The sequence below is a fragment of the Otolemur garnettii genome, unplaced genomic scaffold (genome assembly GCF_000181295.1).
Source record: "Otolemur garnettii isolate 467f Iridium unplaced genomic scaffold, OtoGar3 scaffold00198, whole genome shotgun sequence".
Classification (NCBI taxonomy): domain Eukaryota; kingdom Metazoa; phylum Chordata; class Mammalia; order Primates; family Galagidae; genus Otolemur; species Otolemur garnettii.
In genome coordinates, this window is record NW_003852593.1 from 2,284,389 (window position 1) to 2,298,742 (window position 14,354).

General features: G+C 46.5%; 2 protein-coding genes across 3 annotated transcripts in view; both read right to left on the reverse strand.

The window, feature by feature from the left end:
- Nucleotides 1-5,231, reverse strand: part of ZNF454 (zinc finger protein 454) — a 19,500-nt gene extending 14,269 nt beyond the window's left edge. For both annotated transcript variants that reach the window (XM_023507717.1, XM_012812257.2), the window contains exons 1-3: nt 4,232-5,231; nt 1,361-1,487; nt 858-947 (exon numbers count right to left, since the gene is read on the reverse strand). In XM_023507717.1, coding sequence (XP_023363485.1) covers nt 858-947; nt 1,361-1,487; nt 4,232-4,264 — 250 coding nt within the window. In that variant the 5' untranslated portion in view covers nt 4,265-5,231. The remainder of the gene's footprint in view (nt 1-857; nt 948-1,360; nt 1,488-4,231) is intronic.
- A 4,478-nt stretch (nt 5,232-9,709) lies between these two features.
- On the reverse strand, nt 9,710-11,172 carry ZFP2 (ZFP2 zinc finger protein). Its single transcript, XM_012812256.2, is given in 2 exon segments — nt 9,710-10,989; nt 10,992-11,172. Coding segments are annotated over 2 exon segments (1,392 nt in total). The 5' UTR covers nt 11,104-11,172.
- Between the last annotated feature and the right edge of the window lie 3,182 nt (nt 11,173-14,354).

Sequence of the window (14,354 nt, forward strand, 5' to 3'; positions counted from 1 at the left end):
TAAAAATATTTTGCAGCCTGCAAATGCTGTCTGAGAGTGAAACACTGTAGTGTCTTGGAGAGGGCACTAAGCTCTCTCGGGGGTTAAAGAGAAAAGACACGCCCCTTAGCCTTAAGCCACCAGACATTGATGGGCATCTTAAAGGTGAGCAACAGACCAAACTGTCAAGTTCTCTGCACTCCCAGGCAACAAGTCTATTCCATTTAGGCGCCAAGCACTGTGATAGGTATGAACATTACAGCAAAATGTGCAATAAACCTGGTCCTCATGGCACCTGTAGTCTAGCATGGTGGCTGGACTGTTAAGAAAAAACATCTTTCAACTTATTCCAGTAGCATTCTGAATAGTCTCTGAAATTATACCTTGTATTACAACCAAACTAAGGCTTTTTTTTTTTTTTTTTTGCAGTTTTTGGCTAGGGGCTGGGTTTGAACTTGCCACCTCCAGCATATGGGGCTGGCACCCTACTCCTTTGAGCCACAGGCGCCACCCAAACTAAGGCATTTTTAATATGCCCTGCTGTGTCACCGGAGTGGCTGCTCCTCACAGGAGAGGTGCGGGCAGAGATGGCACTGCCAGATGCCATGTAAAGTCTTTTCTAAACCAAAGACTATTAATGGATGTGGAATAGTGAGAGGGGAAAGTTGTGGAGGAGAGTCTCAGGAGAGGCACCACCTGCTGCAAGAAGGGGCAGCACATTTTGGCAGTGTGCCCTTTGACAGATGTGGCCACAGGTGCTGAGGTGAACAAAAGGGGAAAGAGACTCACTCTCCAGCCACAGGCAGGCGCATCTGCTGAGCCTCTGTGCCTGCCCCTAAGTGACTCCTCCCAGCACCGCCCACATACCCGACTCTTACCAAGACAGAAGCCTTCTAAGGCATCCTCTGGCATCCATTCTTCTCCTTTTCCCATCTGAGAAAACATGTCTGGTTTGGGTCCTAAGAGTCCTGTTTTTGAGAATAAAAAAATATGAACCCCATCTGTTCATACCAGGGATAAAAACTTCAGCCTGGATAAGGCCTGGTCGTCTGAACTTCCTAGAATAGGTGGCTTGATAGGAGGCCTGGGGTGGCGATGTGTTTCCAGCAGGAGGAAAAGATGGCTTGGCCCTCACACAATCTATCTCCCTGTCCCTCTCCATGCCAGACAGGTAAGATCTGGCCCCCAATCCCTTCTGAGGCATCTGTTCTTGCACTCTTAGAAGGCTGGGCCCCAGACACTAAGGGTAGGTAAGTTGCTGCCTTGAAGACAGCTTCCTCAACTGGCCTGTTTCCAACCCAGTCTTCTACATGGAATCAGTTTAAGGGTCCCAAGAGATCCCCCAAAAAGGAAGAGGAAGCTTCTGAGGTGCCCACCTTACCCAGTGAAACCAGGTGGCTATAGTTCTCCAGCATCACATCCCGGTAGAGGGTCCTCTGGGCAGGACTCAGGTGCCCCCACTCCTCACGGGTAAAGAGCACAGCCACATCCTTGAAGGTCACAGATTCCTGCAACAGCAACCCGTTCCCACTGAGTGGGGCCTGCCCCTGCGAGTGGTTCCCCGGGGCAGGCTGAGACTGGCTGCCCCTGGGAGCTTGTGGAGACTCAGGATGCACAGAGGAAGCTAGCGCTCTGTGACAAGTTAAGCACTTCCTTGGGGGTCTCCTGAGGGCACAGCTTTGTATCAGACTGTTTCTCACTTTGAAAAAAAAAAAAAACACTTATTGTAGTGAAGACCTGCTTCCTCAGCACTGGGACTTCACACCACTGTTCATTTTGTCCAGAACACTCTTTTCCATCTCCCTCCAACTGTCCAGCTGCTCTGCCTCCAACCTCCTCCCAGCCCCCAGGACCAAATCCTACTCCCATCTCAGCTTAGACAGGACTTCCTTGGCACAGCCTTCCCTGACAGCTCCTGGAGTCACCTATAGGGGCCCATGAAAGCACTGTCCATTTTATTTGTGGTTTCTGGTTTGCTTTCAGTCTCCTGCACTGGACTGGTAACTCTAAGAAGGTGCAGATAAACTCATCCCTGTCTTCCTGTATCTAGAATGGGGCCCATGCACTAAGACCTACAATTTGTTGTTCAGACTCCCACTTTTCTTTAGCTGCTCACCTGCCCACCCCAGCACACACATACCCCATGGAAATGGTCATTCCATACAACAGAATCTTGTTCCCTATGATTGGTCCTTCCTTGGAAACTCTGAGATAGGGACAGAGAGAAAAGTCTCTATCAGAGTACCTGAACTCTGACACATAAAACTCTGTAGCTCTTGCAGCACGGGCCTCCCTGGCTGGCCAAGAGGTCATGGGAGCTGGTGTACACTGAGGAAGAGGCATGCAGGAGCCCCAAGGAAAACGTGGTAGATCTAATAGAATGGACTTTTGGATTATTTTAAACCAAACTCCTATAGCCAAAGTCCAGTTGTACTTTTGCCTTTATACTTGGAAACGCCTCATATCTTTCCAATAAATGTCCACTCTTGCCTAAGTGTGAATCAGGTTGCCATTACCTGCACCCAAAGCCGTGGCAGGTTTAAGGATGGTCACATTCATAGTGAAAATAGAACAATGATTGCCTCAGAGTTTTTCAATGACTAAAATGTATCCGCCTGCTTTCTTTCTCTGGCCAGCAGCCTCCCACCCTTGTGGATTTGTTTTCATAATTCATTGAGAAACCCAACAGGACCAAAAGAAAATGTAAATTCTTTCTCTTTACATTTCTCCAGCTCCTTTATCTTTTAGGATTTGTTCCTTTAAGCCTCAAGTGATTCCTGAGTGTCCCGGAAGGATGAATAATCAGGCCTAAGGAATGGAAAACACCTGGAAAAATTCAGTCTTCCATCTTGCCTGAGGAAAAAACTGACTTAGCATTCCCATTCACAACACCTTGTGAATTTCACTATCCTCAATCTTTCCTGATAGTTTTCCCCCCAAAATTCAGCTACCCACTGGACCTCAGGGCAGGCATTCTTCCTTTCTTTTTTTTGGGATGCTGGGCCAGGACCAGGGTAGGAGATTCTTTTTTTTTTTTTTTTTAATTGAATGGTAACTATGTACATTAATGCACTTCTGGGGTACAGTGTGGGGTTTTCACATGCAATCCGAACTACTTCCATCAAACTGGTCAACACAGCCTTCATGTCATTTTCTCAGTTATTGTTTTAAAACGTTCACATTCTACTCTTAGAAAGATTCACTTGTACCCCTATAAGGGTAGGAGATTCTGATGCTACCAGCCTTAAAGCATTTCAGGAGGGTGGGAAGAGAGTTGCCGTGACCAAGCCATTTGATCTCTGACCTGCTTTCTACCATTACTGTCCTCCAGGATGGCTGTATTCTTGTCAGGGTCATGAGGATTTATAGGAGCATGGGACGGGGGTTGCTGTAATCATGCAACTTGGTTTCTGACCTGCTTTCTTTCTCTGTCTCCCAAACACTTGTACTTTTGTTATGGTCCTGAGAATTTCTTCCCCCATGTTAGATAAACCATGTGACACCAACAATGACTTTGAGAAAAAGGTTAGGGAAGCAAAATCTCACAGTAGACTGGCATCATGGGTGGAGACAGGTTTCACAGAAGTTGGGGTGCGTGAGAGAGGTCAGTCAGAAACCTAGACTGGGAGGGTGACCAGGCGGAGCGGTGGTCACCTGGCTGCTCATCCCTTCTTATGATTCCTGCCATGCACGCCTGTCCTGGGAAGGTTTAAATGTGTAGAAACTAGAACAATTTTACCAAATACACCAGAATTTATACACTCAAATGCTGCCCCTTCAGAGTGGAGTTCTGGGTCTGCTCAAAGCGCTTTAGGAATTCCCTGAATTTCTTGGAAGCAGTATTTTGAATAATTTCACCAGTACCCAATATTCTGTGGTAAAAAGCCAAATGTAATTAAAAAAAAAAAAAACCAAAGTCCAGTAAATCCCACCTTACAGAGAAAGTACTGCCCTAACCACTTTAGACCCTTAATCTACTTGCTGGCGGAAAGAGTGTACTTGTTCATTTCACACAAACCTGGGATCCAGTCCCAGCTGTGTCAGTTACCCGATCTTCAGCAAGTTACTTTAGCAAGCTGGGCACTCCCATACCACGAGGATGAGCCCCATATACAGAGAGGTGAGGGAAGGAGGACGGCAACTGAGCTCAGATGCCTGGGTGAGACCTGACTGGGAGGAAAGCTCCTGGTCACGGGAAACCCCCACTCTTCAAATCCAGAAGGCAATTTAGAGGGAAGAAACTCCCACTCACCTGCACTGTGGTTGGCAGGTGGCTGACGGCCATTCTCTACTGAGGTGCCTCTTACAGACAGACGAAGTGCTGGCAGCCAGGGAGGTGTGGGGCTCAGCACCTGCAGGATGCCTCAGGCCGGCAGCGTCCACACACCGGCGAGAGGAGAGGATTAGGTCAGACCAGGCAGCAGTCCTGAGCCACTGCCGGCATTCACAATGGAAGTTTCCAGTAGCCCTAGCAGCCAATTCTTTGGTCCTATTTGCTCCCAGTTCTCTCTCCTGCCGCCGAGGGACTTCTGCTTGCCTTCACTGGAGAGTGACAACTCACCACGCGACTGCTTTTTCCTGTAGTTAGATTCTCCACGTCTTCCCTTCTGTAGCTTAAATACGTGACTTTTCGCAGAAAGCTTGCTCCAGCCCCAGTTCTCACGCTAGACCCACCCTCCGCCTCTGTGAGAGGTCTCAAGAGAATTGTGTCTCCTCCTGGAACCACCGCCTAAGGCGGCGAGGGGAGGAAGGCGGAGGGAGGGAGGGTCGTCTTCTTTCTCCTCAAAAGAGGCTAACAAGGGGGATCTTCACTGTCCGAGTCTTTCAGGCAAGCCCCTTCTCTGGCCTCAGTCTTCCCCTTCTCTGGGGCCCAGGGTGGGTGACCTGGAGTCAGGGGTGTGCCAGAAGCCGCACTTGTGTGTCGGGGGCGAGGAAATGAGAAATCTGATGCTTCCGGAGCTGCCGCAGGCTGCACAGCCGGTGCCCCTGCCTGGGCGAGATCCCCACTCTGGACTCGGAGCCACCCCTGAGCCGTGCCAGGGCTTCCCGGAGCTGCTCCGAGACACGGCGGAGGCCCCGACCCCCTCCTCCTCCACGTGCACTCACAGGCCCGCGCCCTAAACCCTAGATGCCCACACCGCTGTCTTCCCCTCTTCTGCTTGACTCGAACCTCGGACACACATTTCGGGAAGTTTGGGAAATCAGATCAGCGTCCTTCAGAAGGCAGCAGGACTCGGCCCTCCTAGGCTTTCCCTCCACCCTTCTCCCCAGGCCCGGCCGCCCCACGACCGCGCCCGCTCTCGCCCTGCGGCGTGGACACCGTGCCTGGTCGCCCCTGGGCTGCCCTCGGAGGAGCCCCTGTCGGCAGCGAGAGAGCGCGGCCTCCACATCTCAGTCTGACACAATGAGCGGAGTCCGCAGCCGGGACTGGAACTGCGCGTGCGCGTTACCCTGGGCACCGCAGAGCCGGCCTCCCACAGGCCTCAGAGCGGCGCGCTTCTACTTGGCCGACTCCACTTCCCAGAGGGCTCCTCGGCGGCCAGAGTTGTGCCCTGCGCCTGCGCACCCGGTCCCTGCCGGCAGAGGGGCTGCGGACGTGAGAACTACATTTTCCAGGGGCGCCAGTCCCTTCACTTCCGTAACTCCCGACGCGCTCACAGCGCTTACAGTTTCGGTTCCGCTATTCATATTCGGACTCGGCCTCTGCCTTGAATATCGCCTAAGAAGTTGAAGACCGGCAAAAAGTTGACGGTGGGGCAAAGGGGATAGTCTAGGGGAGCGGCGCCTGGTTGCTGCCGAGAGCGGATCGGGGACCAGCTGACCAGGCGCTTTCTCGACAGAGAAGCGCGCGTTAAAGTTTTGGGAAGGAGCAGGGTCGCGCCCGTGGCCCCGGGAAGCAGCCGACGCTTCTGTTAGGGCCGGGCTGTGGGGCTGGAGCAGGATTCGTCCGAGACGTAACAGTAATTCTGCATGTGGGATTCGGAGGGATTTTGGACCGGGTCATCCCGCTGCGGCGACTCGGGACAGAACTGGGGCCAGCGCGGCGGCCGAGGGGACGGACAGCGGGGCCCGGAGGGACTGGGTTCGTGGGGACCTACCTGATGAAGGGTGAGCGAGACCAGGGCTGGATGCCAAACAGCCTCTGTGTTGGACAGCTGGGTGATACTTAGAGAAGGTGTTTATGGACAGTATTTTACGGGGACGGGCGAGGATGAGACGGTAATACTTAACTAGCCTGAAAATATGTGCTTTTCATGGAGATCAGGAAGGAAAAATAAGAGGGTTTTAACTTTGTTGGTGGTGAAAAATTTGACCTGAGGTTTGTCACTTAGAGGATTTTTGGCCGCCTTTCAGGGAGCAGTGTCATAGTTTAAGTAGCGTTTTGGGAAATTCTTTTTGAGCAGGTAACATCTGAGTAGAGATATGAAAACAGGGAGTGAGGAAATCATAGGAGTCCCTGGGGAAGAGTCTTTTAAGGAGAAGGAACAGAAATACCGTCCCCAGAGGCAAGTACGTACTTGAAGAATTAGGATCGTGGCAAGACCATTATTCCTGGAATGGTATCGTGAACGGGAGAGCGTGAGATGCAGGGCCTTGAAGGCCATCGTGGAAATTTCAGATTTACTCTGTGATGGGAAACCATTGGCAGGGTCTAAGCCAGAGTAACTTGGCTGAGCACATTTTTTTTTTTGTTTGTTTGTTTTTTGAGACAAAGTCTTAAGCTGTCGCCTTGGGTTAGCGTCACAGTTAACAGCAACGTCAAACTCTTTGGCTTAAGCGATTCGCATGCCTCAGCTTCCGAAGTGGCTGGGACTATAGGTGCTCGCCACAAGGCCCGGCTATATTTTTTTGCAGTTTTTGGCTGGGGCTGGGTTTGAACCTTCCACCTCCAGCATATGGGGCCGGCGCGATACCCCTTTGAGCCACAGGCGCCGCCCCCTGCCCCACTCCTGCTTTTTTGTTGCTGTTTTAGCTGGCCCTGGCCAGGTTGGAACCCCCCAGCCTTAGTGTATGTGGCTGGCACCCTAGCCACTGAGCTACGGGCGCGGTCACTGAGCACATTCTGGTGGAATCACTGGTCAGCACTGGGGAGAACAGACTGTGGTGGGGCTAGAGGGGAACAAGGAAACCAGTTAGGAGGCAACTGCAGCAGACCTTTAAAGGGTGATCTCGACCAACTTGAGTATCTTTCATGGAATTTCAGAATTAGGTCAGAAGGAAGCTGAAAGGTCACTAGATAGGATCTTTCTTAGATATGAGAGCAGATGCTGATGTTTGGGTGAAACATTAATGGTAAGCAAGGACACCACCACAGTGAGGGGTGGAATGAGACAACAGGGGCCCATCCCAAGGGAGTACTGGCAAGAGCAGGAATGGAGAGACTGGCAGAACACCACCATGGGTCCTTGGCTGCTGGTGGCCCCCCCCTTGCCTTGAGGTCTGGCTATATTATATTTCAAATTACAAAGAAAAGTTCTTGCCTCGAATACTACCAAAACTTCAGTTCTACCTGGGAATGGACACGGAGGGGCGGGCTTGGCCTTACAGGATATAACAGCACTAGTTTTTTCTTGCAGACCTTTATGCTCTGCATGCTCTATCCAGGTGTTTCCCAAATAAACAGCAACTCTTCTCTTATTCCAAGATTGGAGGCTTGAGGAGGATGGGGCAGATCAGTGACATTAAGCTTCTCCACTCTTCTGACACACACACACACACACCCTCTCTTGTGACACCTCTGCAGGTCCTGGGTCTCCCTGGCTATCCAGAAACACAAACTGTTGGAGTTAGAACAGAGAAAAGAAGAAGGGGAAACAGGATACTGAACTGAGACCATCCTCCGAAACACAGGTGTCTAACAATCCCTATAACTCACAGTCTCCATCTACATTGTCTTTCTTGGTCCTCACTGAAATGCCCCCAAACGGAACTCGTCATTGGCCCACAAAATCAATGAACTTTATGTTTTTAGTTCTGCCACCCTGTCCACCCAAATTAGAAATTCAAGTCACCCCCGACTCCTTACTCAAGTGGCCATATTTAGTTAGCCAGTTTTCTAGATTTTTCCTCATTATTGCTTGAATTCTTCTTTTCTTCTCCCACCACACTACCACTTTATTAGTTTAGCCTTTAGAAGACAAAAATATTTTATTCATTTTGATTTTGTCTAGCACATATTTAGGACTTGGTAAATGTGTGTGAAATAAATGAAACTAAAATACTGTAACAACCATAGATCCATAAAATCTCCCTATGATTGTTTTGAATATGTTTTGAATTGCAGTGTTTTGTATGTCAGATTTCCATGTCTCTTAGTGTTAAGCCCTCCTCTTTCTTCTTACTTCAATAGACAGAATATGACACAAAGATATGTATTTCTTTGATTCCTATGTACTTAAAGAGTATATTTGTTACATTTATAAATAATCAGCTTATTTAACAACAGTTTAATGACTATTAATTGAGATCTCAAAAGAGCATGCTCTTACATTAAGATCTGTACAACTGGCTTGGCGCCTGTGGCTCAAGTGGCTAAGGCAACAGCCACATACACCTAAGGTGGTGGGTTTGAATCCAGCCTGGGCCCGCCAAAAACCAACAATGATGGCTGCAACCAAAAATTATCCGGGCATTGTGGCAGATATCTATGGTCCCACCTACTTGGGAGGCTGAGGCAGAAGACTTGCTTAAGCCCAGGAGTTGGAGGTTGCTGTGTGCTGTGATGCCACAGCACTCTACCCAGGGGGATAGCTTGAGGCTCTGTCTCAAAAAAAAAAAAAAAAGATCTGTACAATTATTCTATGGGAGGGGAAGGGACATGGAAGGGCAATAGGAGTTGGTACATGCAGGGCTGGGCGCATAATCCTAAGATTCTGAGAGCCCGAGATGGGCGGATTGCTTGAGGTCAGGAGTTTGAGACCAGCCTGAGCAAGAGTGAAACCCTGTCTCTAAAAACTAGTCAGACATTGTGGTGGGCGCTTGGAGTCCCAGCTACTTGGGAGGGTGAGGCATGAGGATCATTTGAGCCCAGAAGTTTGAGGTTGCTATGAGCTATGACACCATGGGCACTTTACCCAGGGTGACAAAGTGAGATTTGTCTCAAAAAAAAAAAAAAAAAAAGAAGTAGGAGTTGGTAGAGGTAGAGAATTTTGATTCAGAACATTCCAGGAAACCAGGCTGTGGAACAGAAGCATCTAGACAACATATATAACATAGTAAAAGTTCAAGCATTTCCTGGCATTCAGTATATTTACAGGTGTATAGCACTTTAGAGTTAATACGGATCCTGAAAACATTTAAATCCCAAATTAGTCTTACCAGATGAAGAAACTGTGACATGGTGAAAGTAGGTGCCTTAACCCAAACCACATACCAGGTCTTTGAGCTGTCCATTAAGCACCTTCACATTTTCTCTCTGGGGTCAAGTCTCTGGAAAATATCCAAGGCAGAATCTGCGCTAGGATATAACAGAACTTACCTTTCGGCATGAATTGTCATTGTTTTTAATGTTAGCTCCTTCTATCTCCTGATGTAAAGTCAGTTTTACCTTCTGAATTAAGAGTTCTCCACTTTTATCTGGTTACTCTGCAGTGGTCTGTATGGTATATATCTGGCACAGTATGCTATATTTCAACCAAAAGATTCCCACAATTGTTACATTTATTAGGTTTCTACATTAATGATATAACTGGTTACTAATGAAAGTCAATCATGTGGAAGGGGACTTTCCTCACGTGTGAGTTCTTTGATGTCGTGTAAGGTTTGTGCTCCGGCTGAAGGCTTTTCCACAGACATTACACTGATAGGGCTTCTCTCCTGTATGAGTTCTCTGATGCACTGTAAGGGAGGAATTCTTAATGAAGGCTTTTCCACACTGATCACACTCATACGGTTTCTCACCAGTATGAATTCTTTGATGCTCAATGAGGTATGCGCTCTGGCTGAAGGTCTTTCCACATTCATTGCATTCATAAGGTTTCTCTCCAGTGTGAATAACCTGATGTACAGTAAGGGATGATCGCCCAGTGAAGTGTTTTCCACATACCATGCACTCATAAGGTTTCTCTCCAGTATGAATTCTTCGATGTTGAGTAAGAGATGAATTCTTACTGAAAGCTTTTCCACACTGATTACATTCAAAAGGTTTTACTCCAGAATGAAGTCTCTGATGTTCTATAAGGTATGTGCTTTGGCTAAAGGATTTCCCACATTTGTTGCATTTGTAGGGTTTTTCTCCAGTGTGATTTCGCTGATGTAGGGTCAGAGTTGAGCTCTTACTAAAGGCTTTTCCACATTCACTACATTCATAGGGTTTCTCTCCAGTGTGACTTCTCTGATGTACAATAAGGTGCATGCTTTGACTGAAGGCTTTTCCACATTGGTTACATTCATAGGGTTTTTCTCCTGTATGAGTTCTCTGGTGCACTGTCAAATTCATGCTTTGGGTAAAAGCTTTCCCACATTCATTACATTTGTAGGGTTTCTCTCCAGTATGAATCCTTTCATGTTGAATAAGAGATGAGTTCTTACGGAAGGCTTTTCCACACTCTTTACACTGATAGGGTTTCTCTCCAGTATGTGTTCTTTGATGAACAGTAAGATTCATACTCTGACTGAAGGCTTTCCCACACTCATTACATTTGTAGGGTTTCTCTCCAGTGTGAATCCTTTGATGTACAGTAAGGGAGGAGCGTTCAATGAAGTGCTTCTCACACACATTACACTTAAAGGGTTTCTCTCCGGTATGAATCCTCTGGTGCTTAAGAAGGGAGGAGCTCTGGCCAAAGGTTTTCCTGCACTCATTACATTCATAGACTTTATTTCCTACAAACATTCTTTGAGTTTTAGTTAACTCAGAATTTCGTTTGGCATCTTTTTCATGTGAATTCCAATGATGGGGCCTTTTTGCCACACAAATGTGTGGTTGCATATCTTGGATTGAACCCTGACTGAAAAGCCTTTCAAATTTATGACCTCCACATACCTTCCTCTCAGGGCAGACTTCCTTGGTGTAGGTGCCACTTGGCCCTGACGTCTGTCTTGGATGTTTTGTTGCCTCTCTAACTAATGATCAGAATTCCAGCTTTTCCTTAAAGTAGAACGCCAGAGACCTTCCCTTTCCATCACCCCATCAGGCAAATCTCCAGTAATGTTGGGCTTTGGAACTGACTCTTTGGTTTCAAGTCTTGTTTCCCAGTCTGGAAAAAATAAAAAAATTAAAAAAAAAATCACGTTTGCTCCTGTATCTGGAAACAGAAAACTCTATCAAGTGGGAATAAGAACAGAGCTAGAGGCTCGGCACCTGTGGCTCAAGCAGCTAAGGCGCCAGCCACATACACTTAAGGTGGTGGGTTCGAATCCAGCCTGGGCCTGCCAAACAACAATGACGGCCACAACCAAAAAATAGCCGGGCATTGTGGTGGGCACCTGTGGTCCCAGCTACTTGGGAGGCTGAGGCAGGAGACTCACTTGAGCCCAGGAGTTGGAGGTTGCTGTGAGCTGTGATGCCAAGGTACTCTACCCAGGGGGACAGCTTGAAGCTCTGTCTCAAAAAAAAAAAAAAAAGAACAGAGCTACAATAACTACTGGGCACATCTGAGAGCTTTCAAAGCTGTCCCTACAATTGGAGAAGGTGGGAAGAAGGGAAAGAACATGGAGCTGGCCCACAGTTAACAGGATGGCAGATCCACTGGGGAAACAGAGAAGAGTGAGCCCTGTCAGCAGTGGGCAAGCCAAATAATGAAGGTGGCATTAAGGGAAACTAGACAGAAGGGCAGGAACTGGCAGGGGCAGGTTGGAGGGTGCCGTAATGTGGCCCTGCTGTTCCTACTAGCAGTTTCCTCCCTCTAGCAAGGCTGCCTGGGATTCTGCACCAAGTTCATATTCATAAAACATCACAGTATGACACAGTGAAAAGACTGCTGACCGGGCATCAAACTTGGATTCAAACGCTGGCTCTCAACACCATCTTGTCTAGTTACTTGTCTCTCTCAGCCTGAGCCTTCACATATAAATGAGGATAACAATAATCTGATCAGGAGTAAGTAAAATAACGTATGTAAACTACACTTTGGGAACATACTTACCTGGAACATAAAGTACCAGAAAATACTTGAAACTTAAACACTTGAAGGAGGATGAAACAACATAAAAGTTTTTTTCCCCTTAAACTTTGAACAGGCTGTAGTTTTCTCACAGGAGTAAGAGTTTTAAAGGGCTCTGCCCTATCCTACATCCTTTCTTTAGAGCTGAGAAATGGTGGTAGGGACAAGCAAGGGGTTATCTGGTGAATGAATGGCCTGAGAAGGGCAGAAAAGAAGACTTTGTAGCCCTCAGACTTTATTTTCCCAGGTCCCATTTCTTATCCCAGATAATTGACGAGTAGAAGAAAGGAATTACAACCTGAGAATCAGCTTTATGACTATGGCTCAAAATCAACAGAGTAGAGAAATACAGTGAACCAACAGTTCACAGCCTGTGAGCACAGGCTCTACTGTGAAGCCAGAGTACACGCTGGCCAGGCCCTTCCCTCCAGCCTGACCTGCTACATAGAAGGAAAGGAAATGCAGCAAGTCAAGCAGGCTTCACATCCAAACATAGCACCAAGGAGCCCCAAAGAGAGGGTACTCAATTCAGTGTGAAAATACCAGCCAGCAGCACAGAGTTGGAGGCTGTCCCTTGTCCCACCTCACTGTGGTCACACCCAGCTGTCCAACTCAAGCTCACTGGGAAGGTTCCAAGTGATACCCAATAGATGGCTAAAAGAGCCAAGGAAGATCCTTCACACTAGTAGACAAGTAAAAGGCCAGACAGAACTGCCTTTATGCAAAGGTAAGTGATATCCAGAAAATACTAAGTTTGGAAATTATGTAGAGGTTCAGGAGATAAATTTTAAAAACAATAAAAACAGGAGAATGAGAAGAAAGAAGCATATAAACCAAAAGGTAGAATAAAGAAGCAGAGCCATCCATTAAAAGACACAGCTAAAAAAGCAGCTGCTACCCATTTAGAGAAGATGTTTACCACATGAGGCCCACACAGAACTAGAACCTAGATATGGAAAACAATGTCTGTGAAACACTAAGCCCACTAGAAAAATGTGCAATAAAACTCTGAACAAGCACTTGAGAAGGGAAACCCAAATGGCCTGTAAATGGAAGCAAAGCTGCCTGATCTCAATGGCAACAGGGGGAAGGCAGATAAAAGCAGCAATGCCTTAGCATTTCCATGTCCACTGAGGAATAAAATGTAAAAATGCAGAATGATACTATGAGTGTGCAAGTTGGTTCAAGTATTAGAAAAATGTTTTAGTGCAACCTGGAAATGTAGGCATATAGATTATGATTTAGCAAATCCACTCATAGGAGTAGAGATAAGTCTGCCTTGCAGCAGTACACCAGCACTCAAAATTTTTAAGTATCAATGTGCGCAACAGCAAAAAACTGGAAATAACCCACATGTCTATCCATGAGAGAATGGATAACTAAATTGTGAAGTATTTATACCATGGAATAACTAACAACAGTGAACATTAATCATTATGAATAACTTAAGCAAAGACACAAAAACTATATATATAGTAAAATACTAAAGTTCTCAAAGTTTTAAAGTAAACTAACACTAAATACATTGTTTAGCAATTCATTGAGACGTGACAAAACTATAAAGAAAAGAAAGAGAAGAAATTATGACAGTCAGAATAGTGGAAACATCTTGGGTAGAGGTGAGAGGATGTAAACGAGGAGACACACAAGGATTCCCAAGACACTAGCAACACTCTATTTCCAATTAGGTTCTGATACCTGGGTATCTGTTTCCTTTATTCTTTATCTGTCTTTGTCCCTATGAATTATAAAGTGAACCAGTATGGCATGATGGTTAAGAAGACAACTCTGAAGATAGGTAACCCGGCTCACATTGAGCTCCACCATTATTGGTTTGTGACTGTCAGGTTTCATAACCTCTCTATGCTCCAGTTTCCTCATCTGTTAAATGGTATGTATAGCATAGTGTCGATACAAGAACAAAAAGTACTCAATATTTATAAAGGCTAAAAGTACATAGGTTTTTGTTAAATAGTATGTGTAAAGTTTTTGTTAAATAGGTTACACCTTCTTTAGTATATATATTTCAAAAATCAAATGAGAAGAATAGGAAAGTATTTGGTACTCTGGAAAATATTAATCATTCTGAGTTCAAACATCCTTTTGTGCTACAGAAAACTTAATAGCAGATATTCACTATATCTTTATGGAGTTTAGAGATCTAACTTAAGATTTAGTTCTGAAGACTGTCATTAAGAAGAAAAACAGGCTCGGCGCCTGTGGCTCAAGCGGTTAAGGCGCCAGCCACATACACCTAAGGTGGTGGGTTCG